The 22,491-nt window shown below is 28.6% G+C and overlaps 1 protein-coding gene across 1 annotated transcript; it reads left to right on the plus strand.

The window, feature by feature from the left end:
- Positions 1-19,075: 19,075 nt before the first annotated feature.
- Positions 19,076-22,215, plus strand: LOC129290404 (UV-B-induced protein At3g17800, chloroplastic-like). The gene is made up of 2 exons (XM_054927164.1): positions 19,076-19,704; positions 21,205-22,215. Exons 1-2 carry the CDS (start codon positions 19,292-19,294, stop codon positions 22,004-22,006), a joined length of 1,215 nt encoding a protein of 404 aa, XP_054783139.1. The 5' UTR covers positions 19,076-19,291; the 3' UTR covers positions 22,007-22,215.
- The last annotated feature ends 276 nt before the right edge of the window (positions 22,216-22,491 follow it).

The following is a 22,491-nucleotide window of genomic DNA, read 5'->3' on the forward strand; positions in this document are numbered from 1 at the left end:
AAGTCCACTTTCTCATACCCTAAGGGCCTATTATTATAAAAATAGACGGTTTTTTATTTTTAAATGAAAAAGACGAAACGAAGGCTAGAATTAGCCTATACCCTTATTACAAAAAAAGAGCATCCCCAGCCATAATGGCAATAAGTTCCTCTCTGGTGCATGAGAGAAGAACGTTACTCCTGGTAGCATGTTCAGACCACACTTTGCGAGGCAATCAGCAGCAGTATTACTCCTTCTGCTGAAATGTTGCAGACAGACTACCCAACTCTTCTGTAGCATAGATTTTAGCTCCATCACAAGCTCATAATCAACATTTTCCTCGTTACAGCCTTTACATATCAATTCTAGCGCTTTAGCAGAGTCAGATTCGAGCACAAGCTTTCAGAACCCATTTATCCCAAGCAATTTTCAACCCATGCATACAAGTCCATAATTCTGCTGTAAGACTATCGCCAAACTCCATTCTATAAGCAAAACCAGACACGAAGACTCCTTGCTCATTACCCAGAAGCCCACCACAGGCAGTGTGTAAATTCCCATGGGAAAAAGCCCCATCAACATTGCATTTCACACTCTCAGGTTCGGGAGATGTCCATCTATCATCATGGGTAATTAACGAATCATTACTCATTCCCTTCATCAGTTTGGCCTGAGCTTCCTTCATACTACTTACCATTATCCTAGCACTTGCGAGTGCTGATTCATTACTGATTCGCACTTTTTCAAAAATAAATAAGTTTCTCCGTTTCCAAAGCCACCAACAGATAATAGCAAAAAAGGATCGCCACTCTTCATTGGCTTCCTTATTCCTTACAGAAATATATTCCATTTCACCCAATCCTGTAAACCCAAACTGAAAAAATCATTCCAAGCTGCCAGTGCCACAACTGATTTCCACAACTCACGAGTGTGAACACAGTCCCTTGGCGCATGGATCGTATCCTCTACCTTGCGATAGCAGTACTCACAGGTGTCACTATCACAGTCTTTTCTTCTGTCGAGCCAGAGAAACGATCTACACCTCTGGGGGATTGATAGCATCCAAGTATTTTGTCCAGATAGGCTGGTCATTGTTATCATCACATTGAAGATGCCTGTAAGCTGACTTTACTGAAAACAGTCCATTCTTCTCCCAGCGCCATCTCACATCATTTCTGCCACTCACCACGTCTAATCCATTTCTGACGTCTTCCCAATTAGTTTTCTTGACTCCAGACCAGATATTTGATCCAGGCTTTTTTACATTAATTCTTGGGATCAAGTCATCACCACAATTATATTTATTTCAAACAACTTTGACCCAGAAGTCATCTCTTCTTTTAGTTGGATTCCATCCAAGCTTCATAAGTAGAGATTGGTTCTGCAATTGGGCGTGGCGAATCCCGAGGCCACCTCTGTTCTTCGGCTTACAAACCTCTTCCCAAGCGACAAGAGGGATACTTTTTCGATCTCCTGTACTTCCCCAGCAGAAATTTCGATTATTTCTATCCAGATCAGTACATGTGCTGGTAGGGGGCGAAGCTGTCTGCATAATATAACTAGGAACAGCACTAGTGACAGACGATATGAGGCTACTTCGACCAGCTAGAGATGACGAGTTTACTTTGCAGCAATCAAGTTTAAGTTTGACTTTGTCCACCGCCCCTTTCAAGGTATCCTTGGTAACACATTGATGATGAAGCGGTACTCCCAAATGGTCCCTCCGTCCCTGTATATCGAAAATCATATCTAAGTGTGTGTTTGAATTAAAAAATTTATAACTGAAGTTAAGATACAACTTAAATTAGAAAAAAAGTCAGTAAATATAATATAATTTATGTTTGGATACCTATTTTTTAAAAGTCAGTTGGACAAATTAAATTTTGTTTGGATGATTTGATTTAAAAATCAGTTAAAATATATAATAATTAAAATAGAGATGAGTTTATATATATATATATATATATTGTGACTAAGTTAATATTTTTTAAAAAATATTAAATTTAAAATTATAAATTTTAAAAAATAGATTAAAAATATAAAATAAAATGATAAATAAAAAATATTAATCTATATATATATAATAGAAGAATAACAAGCATATCTATATAAATGACAAGTGTCATTTTTTTTAAATAGTACAATTTCAAAAAGCCACGTAAGATTTTATTTACAAAATTATTTTTAATTTATGAATATAATTTATTTTTATTTTTTTATTTCAGTAACTTCTTAACCCATGATCTAATAATTTCCTAACTTCAAGATTTCTTTTTTAGATATGGTCGGTTATTCAATATTCTATCATTCTAATAGCAAATTAATATAAATAAACAAATAAAAACTGAATTATAAACTTATGACTTAATAAAATAATTACATTAAATTCTTTATATGTTATTAATTAATATAATTCTCATTTATAATTTAATTAAATATATATGATTTATGAATTGATTCATTAACAGATAATTTTCTAATCCCACGATTCCACTTTCAAATATGGTCAGTTATTCAGTATTGTATTATTCTAATAACTTCCTTGCTCTACATTTTAATTTGTGATTTTTTTGATTCATGCATATAATTAAATTTAAATATAGATAGTTATTTAGATTATTTATTCCGGTAACTTCTTAGCCAGTAATTTAATAATTTTCTAACTCCACGATTTCTCTTTTAGATATGGTTTGTTATTTAATATTCTATCATTCAAATAGAAAATTAATATAAATAAACAAATAAAAACTGAATTATAAACGTATGACTTAATAAAATAATTACATTAAATTCTTTATATGTTATTAATTAATATAATTCTCATTTATAATTTAATTAAATATATATGATTTATGAATTGAGTAATTAATGGATATTAAGTCATATTCTAATATTTAAAATAAATATAACAACATAATTTTCTTGATATTTTAATTGTCATCTCGTGCAAACATGTCAATAATAAAATGAAATTTTTATTTATGAAATTTGTAATTTTCTTGATTTTTTGGATTCTTGCATATAATTAAATTTAAATATGGATAGTTATTTAGATTATTTATTTCGGTAACTTCTTAGGCCGTAATCTAATAATTTGCTAACTCCACGATTTCTCTTTCAGATATGGTCAGTTATTCAATATTCTATCATTCAAATGGCAAATTAATATAAATAAACAAATAAAAACTGAATTATAAACATATGACTTAATAAAATAATTACATTAAATTCTTTATATGTTATTAATTAATATAATTCTCATTTATAATTTAATTAAATATATATGATTTATGAATTGAGTAATTAATGGATATTAAGTTAAATTCTAATATTTAAAATAAATATAACAACATAATTTTCTTGATATTTTAATTGTCATCTCGTGCAAACATGTCAACAATAAAATGAAATTCTTATTTATGAAAATTATGTTATTATATTTTATTTAAATAATGTATCAGTAGTAATTATTACTTAACCTTTATAAAAATAAAAATATATTTTTTAGAAGGCTGCGCACATAACAAGTGTGTTTCCACTATTAAATACTTCAAAATAAACAATTTATAACACTCTGAATATTATATTTTTGTTTTTATAACCTATCAAAAAAATAGGAAAACATTCTAAGAGCGTAAAAACTGAAATATCATCTAAGGTTTTTCTTATAACTATCCCACCCCATATCTCCACCCCACTTTTCCCACTTCTCCATGCCTTTTCTTGCTAAATTGTAGTCTTGCTTTGAGATCATGGGTTGTCCTCTCCTTCACACGTTCTTAACTTGCATAGCATGCGAACTAGAAGAGGCATATATAAAAATTATATCCCCACACAATGTGAGGCAAACTCATTCATTTGTAAAATTTCCAATAGTGATATTGTTCTTTTAAATGGCTGCAACATTCGATTGCATTCGTTTCATTAATTAATCTCATGAGGATTGAAAGATCAAAGTACGCATTGTTTGGTTGTGGTCCATTGCTCCTCATGCTATTTCAAAAGAGCCTACATCACTTGAGATGGTTTAATAGGACGAAGTTGTGTGTTGCATTTTAAAGTTTTGAATATTCTATGATTCATTTAATAGACTGATTGATTCCTTATAAAACCATATTTTTATAATTTCTACTTGATTTTATTATCTATGATTGAACAACACATTGATGAAAAAAAGCACACCTTCATTTACCTCCCTCCTATATATATATATATATATATATTACCTCATGTTTAAATGAATTGTTGAACATTCATTCATGTTAGATATATTGCATATTATATTAGATGTATTTCATTTGTGTATGTTATGATTTCATGCCCATGTCTTTTGTAGTACACTCACATTCGTTATATTTAGGAAATGTTTTCTACATGTATATTTAAATAAATGCATGTCTATGTGTGTTGATTGAGTACTGATGTAGTTCTAATTTTAAGTATGGTTGAAAACTAAATATAATAACTTCTCTCAGAAATTTGAATCTTGATTCATCACATTCTGAATTCATTTATATTGCAATTTTTTTATTATTGCAATACCATCATATATTTTAATTATTTTAAAATATATTTTTTATAACTTCTTTTAAATAACCTCATTTAGTAATACAAGTGGAATTAAAAATTATTATAATTCTTATAAGAGGGCCCGTGCAATGCACGGGTGAAATACTAGTTTTTGAAAAGGTAGAATGAAATGATAACTTTACAAAATATTTAAATATAAAAAGTTATAAATTTATAAATTATAAAATATTCAATCTAAAAGGAATAAATATTATAAATTATAAAGTATTTTTTTTTCGTTGCCTCCACGTACCATGCCTCATCGGAACGATCAGAAGTTGTCATCCTTACAGGGTGTGAATGCGACGTCAACGTCGTCGTCCCAAATCCACCGACCTAGGATCGTGCCAGACATTTTCTCATATAGATGTCTCTTACCGTGATGCTGCTTGATGATCTTTTGCGAGTACCACTAAAATTGCTGCTTATAGTGACGATGCAGGGGAGCCTCGAGCCCATGCAGTTCACGATGATGCCAGAATCTATGGTGGAAGATTTGGTAGTGGCAACAATGCGTCAGTATGTGAAGGAAGGTTGTCGAAAGTGCAGCAGTTTGAGCCTAGTATGAAGTGAGGAATGTGGTAGGAGAGCAGAAGCAAGAAGAAAAAAGGGACGACAGCCTACGAATTCAAATACTGTAGCGAGCAACGAAAGATCAAAAGGCTACAACGATGGCGAACACAATTTTCGTTCAGAGCTGACTCGTGAAGACTCATGAAGGCTAAGGCATAGAAAAGTCGGTCACTGATGAAGATTGTAGAGAGAGAAGACTGATAAAACATTAAAATACTCCCAACATTCGCCAACGCTCGACAAAAAGCTTCATCTAGCAGCTTTGTTGAAAACGCTTGTTTCTCTTCCAACACTCGTTCACTTTTTTTTTTTTAATCCAAACAAAATTTTGATGGCTTTTATCATCCTACCTTAAGTTAGAACCATCCCAACCTAAGTTACAATGTTATCCAAACACACTGTAAAACTATTTTTTATTTCTAAATATAAAAAGTTGTTAGCATTTTTTTTTAATGAATGGACTATTATATTTGTATTAAATTAAAAAAAAAAGATAAATACTCTCGTTAATTTACTTAAAAAAAGATTCATTTTTTATTTATAATAATTAGAGGCAAAATTAGAATGTTATTGTGCTTTTAATTAGATAAGTGACTGTTATTGATTTATACGATTTAATTAAAAATATCTTATATATAGGGATAGAAGGAGTATTTACTAAGGTCTTCAGTTTGCACAAATCCCAGAGCAGTACTTAACTCCAAGCTTAACCATAACATAATAACCATAAGCTACACTTTATTAGAGTTTATTTATGAGTCACTTTTAACATATTTTATTAAAATTAATAATATGCTTGACATGAGAGAAAAGTAAGAGAGAGAGAAAGAAGTGCAAGAAAAATAACGTGTAAGACTCACATATTTTTATATCTAATTTTTTTGTTTAAATATGAAGAGATTTAAAAAAAATTATTTTTAAATTTATCCATCAATTTTTTTATCACCACTTCTTGCTTTCCTCCATTTTCATTATAACTTTCTCTCTACTGAAGCCGCACTGATGGGGTATCATTCACTAGCAATAACACCAATCGGTGTTTCATCTCATTGGAGTTCTTTGAACTACTCTGCCTCTCTTTGCTCTAGTTGGGGGTTTGTCTCACTCCAAAAATCAGGTTTTTTCGTTAAGTACTTTAAAATTATTACATATTTAATAATTTCATAAGTAAAATTTTAAATTGGATAAAATAATTTTTTGTCTTAAAATAATTTGTAATTATGTTTCAAATTTTATGTATCTTATATTTGGTTATGGTTTCAAATTTTAAGATTATTACTTATATTAAATAATTTAACAAATAAAATTTTAAATTGGATAAAATTTTTTTTGTCAGTGTTGGATAAAATAATTTATAATTATATTTTTATTCAATCAATAATATATGATAGAAATTATTACATATAAAATTTTCTAAAATGTTAAATTTATTTTTATAAATAACAAGGTTATTATTATTCACATAAAATTAATAATTTTTCTTTTCTCCTTGTTTTCTCTTTTTTAGTTAAGTACAATTAGAAAAAAATTACGTACTTTTAACTTTTTTTTTCTCTCCTCCCATTTTCTTTCCTTTCTATTTTCCCCTACAAGCCAAGTATAGCATAAAAAAAAATTTAAATCTTGTTAACTTTGTTAAAAAATTTAATAAATTTTTAACTTTATTCTTGTTAAATATATGCTTTAAAAATGAATACTTTAGTATTTAATAACATATTCAACATTTAATAAGAAAAAATAGTAAAAATGAATACAATAATTAATAAAGTATCATATAAATGAGATTAAAACAAATATTCTCCCTGTTATTTAAGTAGGCCAAGAGGAGTAGGTGCTTATATTGGTAGTTATAATTATATAACTCAATCATTCACTTATTCTTAACTTTTATTTAAGAATAGTTAATATAAGTGTGCTAATAAATTGAGATAATATAATTTTCACTCCATAAATTTTCTCTTAGTGGAGACTGAATTATTATAATAAACCACAATGATTGAGTTACTTCAAATAAAAAAAAAAATTAGTTCCTCTAGACTACAATGTAGTGTGTTTTTTATTGGCCTATTTGGTCTAAAATATAAAAACATTAGTTAGATTATATGTATATATATTTTCAATTATATCTTTACTTTGTTATATTCAACTCAAGTAATTAATAAGAATATTTTGATTAAGTCAAATTTTATATTTTTTTCATTCAATGGTATGATTAGAAAAATATGAAACATTTTTAAAATCAACATTTTAACTAACATTTTTATAAATGTAAATTAATTAATAATGACTTATATTGTAGTCTAAAGGGAGCATATGGTATAAGTTGTTTTGAGTCAAAATTCATAGACAAAGCCCAAAATTAGGAAAGAGTTAAAAAACAAAAAAGGTTTATAATTTCACTTGATTTATTGTTTACCCGTTCATTATAAAGTGATAATGTATATAAGGCGTGCAGTATAGTAGTAAGATTGAGCCTATAAATATGTTTAAAAAATTATAAATTTAATATGAAATACCTTTAATATAAAAGGTGAATAAAGAGATTTAGGCTAATGACCAGTTGGCAAAGTGACAACTCAACCGTAAGGCTAATGAATTTTTATCCTTCATTGAACCCTAGAGAAAAAATATATTGTTAAAATATATATATTTAATGAAAAAAATTTGAGAACTTGCTAAAATTTAAGATAGAGTTAATGAATTTCTATATTTTCTTTAGTTTTGAGAAAACATGTTAGAAGTAATTTATAAATAATATCAGATGAGTAACTTTAGTAAATAGAAAAGGAATATGAGGAAGGGATGGCTAAATATTTTTCTTTTGGTATAAAAACATTTTTATTTCATTGTACTTAAGGATGACAACCTCTTCATGGATCACGGCCATGGAATTGTATAGAATCGTTGGTATTGATAAATTTAGATTTGGATTTTAAATTTTAAATTTTGCATTTAAAATTGACACATTAAAATCTTTTATCCAGGTAGAAATTTTAAATCCAAAGATAATGAAAAAAAGAGACATGAAATGAAAATATGAAAAAAAAATAAAAGAGTTAGAGTGGCTAATATTTCAAATAACTAGTATATAAATAAAATTTAAAATTATAAAGGAATAGGGATTTAGATTTTTTATAAAGAAATATGAATTTAGATTTGCCCTTTTGTTTTATATTTCACCTTTGGCTTTATAACCAATTCAACTCAAAATTGAAAAACCGACAAACATTCAGTCTTAAAAACTAGGTTCCAACCCAATGGAAATTTGGCTAAAAGAAATCCAATGGAAACAAACCGAAGGAATTACTACAATTTAGTGCATGCATAACAAGCTGGACGAAAATCAATGGAACTTTATCATGATATAGAGGAAGCCTGCAAACCTTCATATTAAAATAGTTATTTTGAATTTTCTTCGTAGTAGTAGTAGTTATTTTGGCAGACTTTTTTTTTTTTTTTTCTCTGGCAAACACATTCTATTATCTATGTTTTGTTAACTTTATATCTCAAGTCTTGTATCAAATAAGATTTAGTACACTAATGTATACCGACTTGAAAAATTCATGATTGCTTGCTAGAGACACCTCGATTATCTTAAGTATAGATAAACGCGAGACCCACTGGACCCTCGTAGCCTTTAGAGAGTGAAAAGATAATTGAGTAAATAAAAACTGTCGTGTATATAGTGGTTATTGACTGATTGACTTGTAAAGACTAGATCATCGCTTTGTTAAATAATTAATTAATTATATTTTATTATCTCTGACTCAGTTAGTTAAGAGATAGGGAATAACTGACGACTACTAGGTTATAGGTTAGGCCTTTGCTTATTGGGTTCACTTGTGTAGTCCACTTATCACGGTCTACATAAGATTATAAACAACAATCTGTTTAGATTTATTAATTAATGTGAATCCATAAATAAATATTCTAACATTTTTATGTTTTTAAAACAATTATGTAGAGTAATTCTTTTAGAATAAGTTTTAAAAATGAAAAATGAAAAAAATGTGCCTGAATCATTATTATGAAAAAATATATATATAAAGTAACGAAATAAAGGATGAAAAAATTATTTACTTTACTAATATAATTTTTGTTAATGAAAATATGATGTTTTCTTTCCTTTCTCTAATTTTACAAAACAAAACAAAATAACCAAACGCTAAAAAGATGTTCTAGTAACTGACACATAAATCTGTTGTGTTTTCACTTCACTACAGTAATTATGCTTTCTAGTTACCTATGATCCCCCCCCCCCAACCTCCTCAGCAGGAGGCAGTGGTAGATGATAGTGATTCTACTAAAAACCTCACTGGTCTGAAATCTGTTATGATTAATTTTTTTTTAGTTAAAAAAAAAAGATGTTCTAGTTTTTTTTTTCGATAACAATTTTTAATTTTTTTTAAAGAAGATAATATAAAATACATTTTTAAATATATTTTTTTTCATTTTTTTAAAAAATTATTATGAAAGTAGGAAATGAAGGGCGTGTTTGATTCTATTTTTAAAAATTATTGTCTATATTTTTTTAAAAAAATTGTTGGGGTGAGTATTTTTGAATTTAAATGCTCTCAAAATTATTTTTACTCTTTTAAGGGAAAAATTTTAAAAATTTTTTCATTTTTTTTATTTTCAAAGCACACTATTTAATTATTGTAAATTATTTTTAACTATGACCAACTACTATTATAAGCTACCATCATTAATTAGAGGGTAATTAGCAATAACTGCTATCCATGGTTTTTTTTACTCAAATTATTTTCAAATTAACATAATTAAATAGTTTTCATTTTTTTAAAAAAATTTTAACATTGGATTATAAAATAATTTTTTAAAAAATGAGAACGGAATTGAACAAGCTCAAATAATTTTATGAACTAAAAACTTTAACTCCTCAGCCCATAAAAGCAACTTGTCATGCCATTGAACTATATGTAAAAACCATTGCCCTGCCCAACTTGAAGAGTCGAAGTCTCAGAAGCCCAAATGAATATCAAGCCCAATTTAAAGAAATGGGAACAAAATCAAACAACCCTTTTAAATCTGGCAATCTCATCATCAGATCTTCATTTGACTCCTAAATTTGTTTTTCCCTATTTCCCTCCCTATTTTTGATTTTAGGATGAATGAATAAATTATCTTTTAAATTTTAGATTTAATAGCATCATAAATCTTAAATTTATTTATTATAAAAATTATTTTTTGAACTTTTGAGAACAATGCAATCCAACTCTTGCATTTAACAAAAATTAATTTCTATTGTTAGTTAGCAAAAAAAAAGATATAAAAAATTACAAAAAATGGTCTAAAAAATCATAACAAAGGTCACAATTGGTAATAACAATCTCACACAATAGGGGTTTAAATTAGTTTGAGTGGGTGGTGATAATATCTCCAAATTTTTCAGGATATCGAGTGATATAATAAAAAAAAGGGAAAATATCATTCAAGGAATGCCTTTACTTTTTTTTATTTAATATTGATTTAAAAATAATTTTATATGAAAAAATACTATAATACCTATACTTTTTTTTGTAACATCCAAAAAATTTTAATCCTATTTTATTAACCTAATAAGGGTAATTAGTGAGTTAATGAGCTGTATGACCAGAAGGGCTTAACTTGGCATAATTGTTATGATTTCAGCCCTAAAAGTGGATCTGAATTGATGGCGGGCACTTGGACAAGGAAAGAGGAAGAAAAAGTGAGGAGATGTTTTCTGTGCCACATGCCACGGTGCATGGTTGGTCCGTTGCGGCTTACAAAGGCAATTTAAACGTAACGAGCTCTTCTGTGCCATGCGTTGCGGTGGAGGGCATCGTGCACCATAGCGCACGGCCAACAATCAGATAAATCAGCTTATGAGCTGCATGAAAATGAAAGAGAAAAAGAGGAAGAAAATAAAGAGCTCAATTTTGACTCTGTTAGGGCACGACCTTTGGTCCCATTATTGATAGATTAAGGCTCATAAACACCCAAGGTAAGGCTATGGTGGCTTCTTCCTCCTTTCTCTCCCTCATTTATGATGATTAATGGTAGAGTTTGAGTTAGGAGATGGATTTTCAGTCCATAAGAGTATGAGTTTGATTCCATTAGTTAAAATAAGTTAAATGGAAGTTGTTTAATGTATTGGAACAACACATTGATGATTTTGGAAGTGATTGGTCCATGGGAGCATTTAATATCCGAAAATTAATATTTATGAGATAGTTGAGGGAGGTTAATATGCATTAATGATAGTTTAAGGTGTTATTAATGATAAGGAGCATTAATGAAATTTAATGAGCTCATTGGGTATGAGTAGGTAGTGATTATGAGTTGGTTAAAAATAGTGTATGTGAAGTTTTATGTTGAGAAAGCTTCAAGAGCCAGATAATGATGATATCCGTGTGATATGGATGTAGAGAGGTTCATTTTAACACCATTCGAGCTTGTTGAAGCTTTAAAAAATTATTATAGTAAAGGGTAAACCTTTAACCTCTCAAAGATTTGATGTAACCAGGGGAAACTTAATTTTTATAGTTGTTAATTGTGTTTGTGAAATGTGATTTATGGTTAATTTGATGATGCATGTTAGTAAGTGCTTGATTGTGAAATGGTTTTGGGAAAAAAAATCTTAATTCTACCACTCTTGGATGTTTTATGAAATTACTTATGATTTATTATTATGGGTAGAGAATTGTGATGAATTATATGTTAAATTGTGGAGCATTTATGTTATGTGAGTTTATGTGTTGAAAAATGATTATTAAAATGCATATTATGTGTGAAATATGCATAGCATGATCATTGGCGGGAGTTCGCTTAGGAAGAGGAGTAGATTGGTTGAAATTCATATGGTATTTGGCAGTGACCGTTGGAATTGGAAACTAGCTTTGGCACCGACCGTTGGAATCGGGAGGTAGCCCTTATCTCATGATTGATTCAATACTGTCCCACTTATTCTATGAGAGACTCAAATCTAACTAGTTTTCACCGGTTTATGAGAAGGCTAGATTAAGGGTACGACGCCTCATGATTTTTAGTATTGAGAAAAATCAAATTACATAAGTGAGTAAGTTTACCCTGACCTGGTAGCTCTTCATAAGTGAAAGGCTAGGTTAGTTCGTGAAGGACGTAACCATATAATAGCCACCGATTTCATGTCAAAGGTAGTAGGAGAATATAAGGTTGGCATATGATCATATATATAAGTTCGACCACATGGTTGTTAGTTTGCGGTCCAGCACGTGTTGAGGGTGCATGGTTATTATTTTTGCAACCCTAAGTTATGTTTTTGTGAAATAACATAATATGGTGTCTTGTGGCAAGTCTGATCACATGGTTATTAGTTTTATGAATCGTGGCTTAGTGTTATGTGAAATATTTGTTTATTTGCCTAATTGCATCTATTTACAATTGATATGTAACTATATGGGTTAAGTAAAATTTGGTTACTAAGTGGTTGTACTCACCCTTCAATTCTCAATATTTTCAGGACCTAGCTTATCGGATCCGAGTCGAGAAAAACATACAGAGGCTTAAGATTGGTGGAGTAATCCTCTATATGCCTCTCTTTTGCTATTTACATGTGTATTTGTTAATATATTTGCCAACTAGGATTAATTGTTATGGTTGGTGCACTAATTGCATGATTTTGCATATAACTAGTATACTTTGTGCCTTGGGTTAGTGAGTTTTTGTTGTGAACTCGTGGATAGGGTCAAAATACTTGTACAAGTAAAAACAAATGTATTTTTAAGAAATATAAAATGAAATGGTTGACTTGGTGTATATTCCTCCCTCTTTTATGTTTCATGAAAATTGAGGTTGAGAGGTAATTTTATGAAATAAGTGTGTTTGACTATGTGTAGTGTGTTGCACGAGTCTGTAAGAGTCCATTGAGTGTAGTCGAATGGTTTGTGTAAGCTATTGGCACATGTGGTTGAGTTGGGACACCTCATTTAGGAGATTTTGTGGAAATATAGTCAAAATGAGTTTTGGTATCCAACTTTTTATAGAAAATGAGTTTAAACGTGAAACTTGTGCTATTAGCTAGAGCTAGAAGAAAGCTCTGTGTTAGATATCGAAACCACCTCAATCGGACATCGGATGGAGATTTAGGATGCGTCGGAAGTTCGCTCCCTGTGCTATTAAATGATAGCACTGACCTATCAAATTTCATACAATGCGCCGCGACACATGGTACAGAAAAGACACACCGTTGCACATGAGCCATTTTCTACATAGAATTTGATTTTGAGTTTTGAAACTCATTATTTGGGTTCTAATTAATTTCAAACTTCCGCTTTATTTTTAAAACTCTGATTTGAACTTATTAAAACATGTTTGAGATTTGAATTATTGAAATTGAGAATTTCTTTGAAATATTTTATAAAACCTTGCAGTTTGGTAATCCATAAAGGTTAATCCTTGGATTATCATAATTTAGAGTTAATTGTGGTTTAACCTCAGGGAGGTTACATTTTTAATTGATAAATAATCATTCGTTAATTAATAAGTGTATATTATGTTTAAACCAGTAACTATTCATTAATTAATAAGTACATATGTACATTTAATAAAAAATTATTTGCTAATTGATAAATTTAAGAATATAAAAGAGTTTGTTTATAGAAAAGGACAAGTGTAAACAGTGACAGGCCTAGAAAAATAAATCAATGGGAGCTTAATTTATACTTAAAATAAATATTAATATTTTTATAAAATAAATAATTTTAAATATATATTAAATTATATTAATGTTATAAGATAATAAAATTAAATGTTAAAAAAATACATAAAACATAATATTATAACAACATAAAATACTCTCTTTATATAAACAAGTTTTATATCTATTAGAACCATGTTTTTAATTTTCATTAAATAAAATTGAGATACCTCTTTTGTTTGGTAGAAAATTTTTTGTGATAAAATTTTCTATAAACAATTTCTTTCTTTTTCATTATAAAACTATTGCTATTTAAGTTTATAAAACACATACATAATTTTAGATGACAGGGTAAGTAAATTTTTATGAGGGGAGAAGCGAAATTTTTTGAAGTGAGGGAAGCAATTGAAATTTTTTAAAAAAAGCAATTAAAATTATTTAGGATAATTTTAAGTAATTTCTCCTCAAGTTAATCAGGGCAATTGCTCTCTCTATCGTAAATGTTGGTGTGTGTGTGTCTCTCTTTAAAGAGAGATCATATTTCAATAAATAATTATTTATTAATTAATAAATATTTATTTGTATTTAATAAAAAAACATTCGTTGATTAACAAGTTTTTTTTAAAAAAAATGAGGTTATTATGTCTTTTTTTATATTAAATTATTTTTAAATCAATTCCTGACCCTACAATAATGTATCAGAATCTTTTAATTTTTATTTGATATTAAACTATCACAACAGTTTTTGAATGATATTTTCATGTAACCTTTGAGCACAAGTGCACAAGCAGGATTCCGAATTCCACTGAGAAGAATCAACACAATGGAGAAATAATAAATCGATTTAGATAAATTCAACGTCTGGTCACTCAACAAGGCCAGTTGAATAATATGCAAATCAATTCAGTATCTCTTCGCTTAACCAAGAGACAAAAACGTTTGAGTGTTTTGGATAATATTTTAAATGATTAATAACAATTCTATTTTATTTATTTTGTTTGCAATCTTACCAAAATAAATTAATTAAAAAAAAGGCTATTCTAAACCTATGCAATCAACATCATTCGGCCATGAGCCGAAACAGACATGGAATTTAAGAATATATGTTTCACTGGTCTCCAGTCGTTTGTGATCTCAACAGGGGAAAAAAGTCTATACGAAATCCCTACAAAAAAAAAAAAATAATAAGTCTATACGAAATTATCATAATCGTTGGGATTGTAACATAAAATTATTCAAGAGTACCAAGAATATTATTTTTTGGCAATAACATAGAATAAAATCTTAATACTTATATCTTAAGACGATTCCTATTGTTTTATTTAGAAAAGTGAAATGCGAAAAAATTGATGAGGTTATACTTTTAAATAATTTTCTAAAATTAATAAAGATAATATTATGAAAATTTGTAACATTTTCTAACAGATGACTCGACAAAACAAAAGCTCAAGGAAAAAAAATCATATTTTAGAATAGGCAAGTCCGAAAAAGGACAGAAATAATTGAATAAACAAAAAATTATGGTTCAAATTAGAATATTTGAAAAATAATTTTTTAATCCTTATTTGAATGCTATAACCACATGGTTAATATAGCAAATTTTCAAAAATTGTGACATAGAGCACTCTACAATGTGTGTTATGGGTTATGCGTCTGAAATTTACTTTTTTAAAATCAATTATCATTTTTTGCAAAATTTTAAATATCAATTTTATAATTTTAAGAGAATTGGTTGTAAAGCTGGAAATTCTGATGGATCCAGATTAGATAAAATTTATAAAAAGATCTATGTAACCAAACATTGTCGAAACATTGTTGGACTTCAGGCTGCCGAACTGCCGAATTGTTCATTTTCATTTTTAAAATAAAATTTCATTTTCATTTTAAATTTAATTATTTTTATTATCATAAAAAATATAATATATGCTTTTTTAAAATGCTTAAAAAAGTAAAAGACTTTTGGATCTTAATTTTTAAAAATCAAAATTAAAATATATTTTAAACATTATTTTAAGTTGCTTAATAAATTTGAAATAATAAAAATATAATCATATTAATTATTTTTAATTTTTTAAGAAACTATATATAATGATATACTCAAATATATTGTTGAAACTAAAACTTATATTTAACAGATTTTATATTTTTTTAAAAAAGTTAAAATTTTAGTTTGTATTTGGACCTATTAGGGCCGGTCTAAATTTGCCAATCATTAAAAATATATTACTTCCTTTATTTTAAATTATAAAAAATTTTTAGAGAAAATTTTACACATTAATAAACTTCATTAAATGTACTTAATAACTGTATTTTTTTAAAATATAAATATAAATTTTAAAAAATACTCATTATTTAATATATTAAAAAATGAATGAAAATTAATTATAAAGAGGGCAAGTTTAATATTAAAACCGATGCATTTAATAAAATTTTAATTTATTTAAAGTATTTTATATTTTGGGATGAATTTTTTTTTAAATGTCTTATAATTTAAAATGAAGGGAGTATTTTATTAGGCTTGATTGTAAATCTTTTCAAATTTATTTATTTTGGTTTATTATGCGTGGCCTAACATACCGAATTTGATTGGTTCAAAAATTTTGGGAAGCTTCGTTCAAATATATTGCATTAACTCATTTGTTTGGTTCGTGGGTGCCTGGGTGGTGTCTTATGTTTTTTGCCTGTTTACTTCTATCTTTTGTACTTGCTTTACGTGCTCAAATAAAGTTGTTTGGCTCCCCCAGATCCGAACTTAAAAATTGATATTAATTTTTTTAAAAAAAATCAATGGTGCTAACATTTAAGTATTTTTAAATAGATTTATGATCCATTTTTGCATAAAAATGCTATCAGCTTTTCAAAAAATTGTTTTTGAAGTTATCTAAAATTATAATGTCTTAAAATTAATTCTTTATTAAATGCTATCAGCTTTTCAAAAAATTGTTTTTGAAGTGATTAATCAGATTTTGGGCTTACTTGTTTAAGCTTATTTAATTAAAAATCACTTATATTTTTTACAATTCATTTTTGTGAAATTTTATTATATTTTTTTAAATTTTAAAAATGATTAGAATCTAAAAAAATATATTTCTAATTATTTTAATAAGTCACTTTATTATAGAAATATCCCAGCCAATTTCATCAAAAGAAATATGTATTTCATAAAAAAAATCCCAGTCTTCATACATGTAACAATTTAATTTACAGAAATCTACTCTTTGCACTCAGTCCCTGAGGAGAGATAATTTCTATTATTGGTAGAGCCTACTCTTTATATTATAAAAAAAGAAATAATCATATATAGTAGATGAGAAAAAATGTGATAAAAATATATAGATATAAGAAAATATGATAAAATTTTAAAATAACTCAATAATTTATTTTTTATAAATAGAGATTCATGAAAATATCTAAAAATAACTAAATAATTATCATTTTTTATTTTTATAACTAAACATAGAATAATATATATTATAAAATCTATGAATTATATGAAGAGCACTTATTTTTTATTTTTAAACAAACGGATGCTTTAATTTGTACAAACTTACTCAATTGAATCCTATGTTTTAAAAAAAGAAAAAAAAAAGGAAAAGAATATTGAAATCCTATTTAAATTAGAGTTACTTTACTTTGAGCTTTGAGCATCTTATACGAATAAATAAGATATTTTTATAAATTATTTCTTAGAATAGAGCAGAAATCTTCTTTTATCAGTAATTCATTAACTCTGTCATTTTTTTTGTTGACATATGATGTTCTTTGATATTAACTTGTCTCTGAACTTTTTTTTTTTTAAGTGTTAAACACCTTAAAGTTTTGTTAAAACAAAATTTAATAGATATTGTTAAAATATTTAATATTTATTAAGAAGATAACCTTTTAAGAAAATTAATATTAATTAAGTTACTTAAATTTTTTAAGCCATTCTCTATAATTTTTTTGATTAACTAACGGTCAAATTAATATATATTTAGAATTGAAATATCACTTATTATTATTTAATATTTTCATATAATGCAATATATTTTTCATTTTAAAACTAAAAAAATTAGTTACAAATTCAATAAGATAATACTCTTTTTATCCATTTATTTGTTAATATAAAGTTACAAAATATCAAAATATTAAATTTGGATGGTGTGATATTTTGAAAGAAGATTATTAGTTAATCAAAAAATTATAAAGAATGACATAAAATATTTAAAGGACTTAATCATTTTTTATAAGGTCTTTTTTATAATTTATTTAAAAAATATTATTTTCATTGTCATTAGGGTTAAAGTACTTTTTTTTAAATTTTTTTAAGAAGTATTGAGTATCTTATATTAATAAGTGAATTTTTTATTAAATTATTTTTAGAGGAGAAAAAAGCTCCTTTGCCATGGATCACTAACTAATGAGCAGAGATTTTTACTCAATAATAAAATGATCTATGAAAAAAATATTTTATTTATTAATACATGATACCTAATTTTTTCAAAAAAAAAATATACGAGGTAAAGATACTTTAGCCCTTTTATGCCTTATTATGCCGGCAGGATTGCCAGTGCATTTTTTGTTTGCCGGCACCCGGCGGACATGACCGCGGGTTCGCAAACCCAGCACTTTTGAGTTTTGACGTCATGTTGTCAGCTGAGAGAGTGACGTGGCAATACTTATATAATATTTTTATTTAATATATTAATTTAAAATTGAATTGATAAATAAAATCTTTAAAAACACCATGTTTTGTTTAGATATATATATATATATATATCTCTCTCTCTCTCTCTATATATATCTATATATGAACTTGGGCCAAATCCTTTATATTTATGAATTTTAATTTTATTGGAATTCAAATTTTATATTAAATAATATTTGAATTAGTAGATTTAGATTTAAAATCTTAAATTTTAAATTCATATATATATAATTATTTATAAATAATTTAAATAATAAAGATAAATTACTACTATAGATAGTATTTCAAGGACACACATGAATATTTGAAATAATAAAAATTTAAAAAATATTTTAAATTACAATAAAATTAAGATAAAATTTATATTTGAATTTAGATAAAATATAAATTTAAATTCATATGTATTTAAATATAATATTTAAAATTTTTTTAGAATTTTATTATTTCAGATTTCTATAAAATAATACCTAACAGTATTAACTTTTAACTTTTATTATTTAAACTATGTAAATAAAATTTTTTTAAATAAATTGAGATTTCAAATCCAACCCTATCAATCAAGTAATGTGTAAGGATATTGTCATCCTTCTATGCAACTGGCTGTATTTTGCTTCCCAGTTGCCACGGAAATCATTCCTCTTTACGCTTCTCTTCTTAAAGACTCTCTTCCCTTCTTCCATTCCCACAGCCCACTCAGCTCAATTCACTTCTCTCTCCTTCGTCTCCAATTCTCTGATCTTTCTTTCTCTCAATCCTCTCAATCACTATTCCTTCGCCGAATTCTTCTTTCAATTCAATTCTATTTTCTCTGTTTTTGACTTCTCTTCATGGATAATTGTCTCCGCCACCTCCCCAACTTCACCCTTCCCTCTTCTTCCTCTTCTTCTTCGTTGCTCTCTTCTCCTAAACCCCAATTGGCATGTAATTTCCCTCGCAAGCCCGTGGATTCTCCTCCATTCAGGTCCTTGTGTGGTGTTTTTGACCGCTTAAGCAGCCGCGGACCGATGAAGGTTGTAGCGAGTGCCGGTGCGAGTCCATGCGAGTTCAGCACCTTGAACTCGAACTCGCCCCTTCAGCTCAAAACGCCGGTGGGTAAGTTTCTCACCAGCATCTTGCAGAACCATCGTTCGTTGTTTCACCTCTCCGTCAATGAAGAACTGAGGATTTTGTCTGATGATCGAGAGGCTGCAGTTGCTCGCATGGCACTTAGTGCGGGTTCTGATGAGGAAGTTCTTCACAGGTTAGCGATTTTATTCAAATCCTCCTCACACACACACACACACACACACACACACAAAAGAGTCTGCTATTCCACGCTTTTAGTCAACTGATTACAAAATTTTGCATCCGCCTTCATGCGCAATGTGCTCAATTGTGAGTTGTGAAGGGATAACTCTGCGACTGACAGTGGCTCTGCTCACCATTGAGAGACATGCTTATAAATATTATGTGGTTTACTGAACCGCTCATGGTTTTCGTGGCTTATGAATATGGTGGAAAGTACGATAATTTTTCTGTCAAGTTGACGGTATAACTATGGCTAGTAAGAAGACTGATATCAATAACACGTTTGTCCCTCCGTCCTTCCTTGAATAAAATACACTTATTGCAGTGAAAGTTTTCATTCTATTGATGATAGGCTTTTCCGTGATCAGACAACTTTCATATTGGTAATTTAGAAAGCCAGTTACAATTGAATCATTTTATCTGTTGTTTATTCTTAGTTTGTTGATAATTTCCAATAACCAATATGAGCTTGTTCTTGAGCAGTTTTGTATGCCTAAAGACTCAGATGAGCTGTGCCCATAACTTTGCTCTTAACATTATTTGCAGGAATAGATCTGATCAAAATTCGGGTAGTGGTAAATTTATGTCATTGCATGTATTTGGGTGTAGAGTGTTATAATTTAAGTATTAGATAAATAGATAGCATTTTGAATTTTTTGTTGTGGTTGGTAAGCTCTCAGAATATAGAAACCCTGTGAAGGACTATTTCTTCAATGATTTTTTGTTCTTGGATGGAACAGTTGGTACATCTGAAATAGTCAGGGTCCCTATATTGCCGAAGATTGGCTACAAACCATTTTGTTTGGAGTGAGATATGAGCTTTTCCCTCTTTTTTATATTTTCATGTATATATATATAACACTGGCAACTTGATTAATGAAAGTTAATTAGGCCAAAACTTCGAACTTGTGGAATCAGCATCCATTTAAAAAAAAAAAAAAAACTAATTGGACTTCCTCTGTTCTTGAATGAATTTTTTTGGGAGAATTTAATGTTATATATAGTTTAAAATAGGTGATTTTGAGTAATGGCAGTCATTTAGTGCCTTTCCTTATCTTTATCTGCAAAGAATAAAGTAACTTACAGAAATGATAGCTTGAGAATCAATAGTAAATTATTAATTTAATTTATAAAAGTTGCAAGAAGCCATGCCATTTAAAAGTCATGAACAATGAAACTTACCTCAAACTCTATTTTCCTTGTCTAAGATTTAAGCTTTAGCCTAAATTATTTCTTGTCAATCAGGTTGATTAGTGTTCACATTATCTATTGACTTGTGGATCTTGAGTAGTCTTTCAAGATGATTGCATGATACTCTTTACTTGGCATTAAAGTCATAGACTCGAACAAGTTAAACAGCATAGTAACCAACTTCTTTGGTCCCTGATGGTTGTATATACTCTTTACTATATTATTGGAATGGCAATTGATCTGAAGTTTTACTTGATGCCAGGAGGATTGCAGAAGTAAAAGAGAATCAGTGTCGAACTATTTTACTAGATATCATGTATTTGCTGATCTTCTACAAGTTTTCTGAGATCAGGGTCCCTTTGGTTCCCAAGCTGTCCAGATGCATTTATAATGGTAGGTTAGAGATATTGCCTTCAAAGGACTGGCAACTAGACTCCATTCACAGTTTGGGAGCTTTGGATTTATTAAAGGAACATGTAACCACTGTAACGGGCTTGAAAGCAAACTGCAGCGTGAGAGATATTTGGGCAACAACTAAGATTAGACATTTCAAGCTTGCCCAAATTTATGTTGCCTCAATATTATATGGTTACTTTCTGAAGTCAGTTGCATTGAGGTACCACCTGGATCGAAGTTTATCTTTGGGTCATGATGATCTTTGTTTCAGTGGAAGGACTGGCCCATCGTTTCATGATACGTCTCCATCTCATTATAGATACAGCGATATCATCTTTGGCCGTAGGAATAACCTGCCGTCTGTTGGTCAAGGGCTTACCAGGAAGGAAGAGAAAATTGAAGATTTGAAGGATTATCTAACAGGATTTCACCCTGAGTCACTGCAGAGATGTGCTAAACTGAGATCTGAGGAGGCTCTGAAATTGATACATCGTTATAGTTTCGCTCTTTTCGGAAATGAGAAATGCGAGTTGGTTGAGAATGATGATGTCATTGTAACTTCATTTTCTAGCTTGAGGAGGTTAGTCATGGAAGCTGCTGCTTTTGGATCGTTCCTTTGGGAGGTAGAAGATTACGTCGATAATGTATATAAGCTTAGAGATGTATAAATAGTGTACAGGCACATATGGCTAAATAAAATCACTTGGTTGATGGAGGAATGCTCTTTTGTATATTCAGTGAGTTACCATTTTCAGCTTGAGTGGCTTGACAATTAACATCTTCCTTTCCTTGTATAGTTTTGACAAGGGGTGTTTCTGGAAGTTAATTATCAGAGTTGACTTGAAATCTATCTTTGAATATTATTCAGCTTTTCATCTGATGGTTATGATATGTTTACAAAGTAACTTGGTTTCTTTTTGAGTTATGCACTTTTTGAATTGAAATATATGAGGAATAAAAGAATGCGTATGAATCCCCCCCCCCTCAACCTTTTCATTCATGTTGTCATTATTTTTCATCTCTTGTACTTTGGAAGTATTTTACATTTTCCTGTCTTTTGTTAACTTGGTGCTGCCACTTTGAAGATGGAGAGTCAAATTGGTGAGAGTCCTAACTGTGTATCTGGTGCTGCCACTTTGAAGATGGAGTCAAA

The sequence above is a fragment of the Prosopis cineraria genome, unplaced genomic scaffold, assembly GCF_029017545.1.
Source record: "Prosopis cineraria cultivar Desert tree isolate PC_DT_omini unplaced genomic scaffold, ASM2901754v1 PC13, whole genome shotgun sequence".
Classification (NCBI taxonomy): Eukaryota; Viridiplantae; Streptophyta; class Magnoliopsida; order Fabales; family Fabaceae; genus Prosopis; species Prosopis cineraria.

What these genes read in the sequence shown, in the direction of transcription:
- LOC129290404 (XM_054927164.1), top strand. Translation starts at nt 19,292, where the DNA reads ATGGATAATTGTCTCCGCCACCTCCCCAACTTCACCCTTCCCTCTTCT. An exon ending in GATGAGGAAGTTCTTCACAG is followed by an intron (nt 19,705 to 21,204) that starts GTTAGCGATTTT and finishes ACTTGATGCCAG; the next exon opens with GAGGATTGCAGAAGTAAAAG.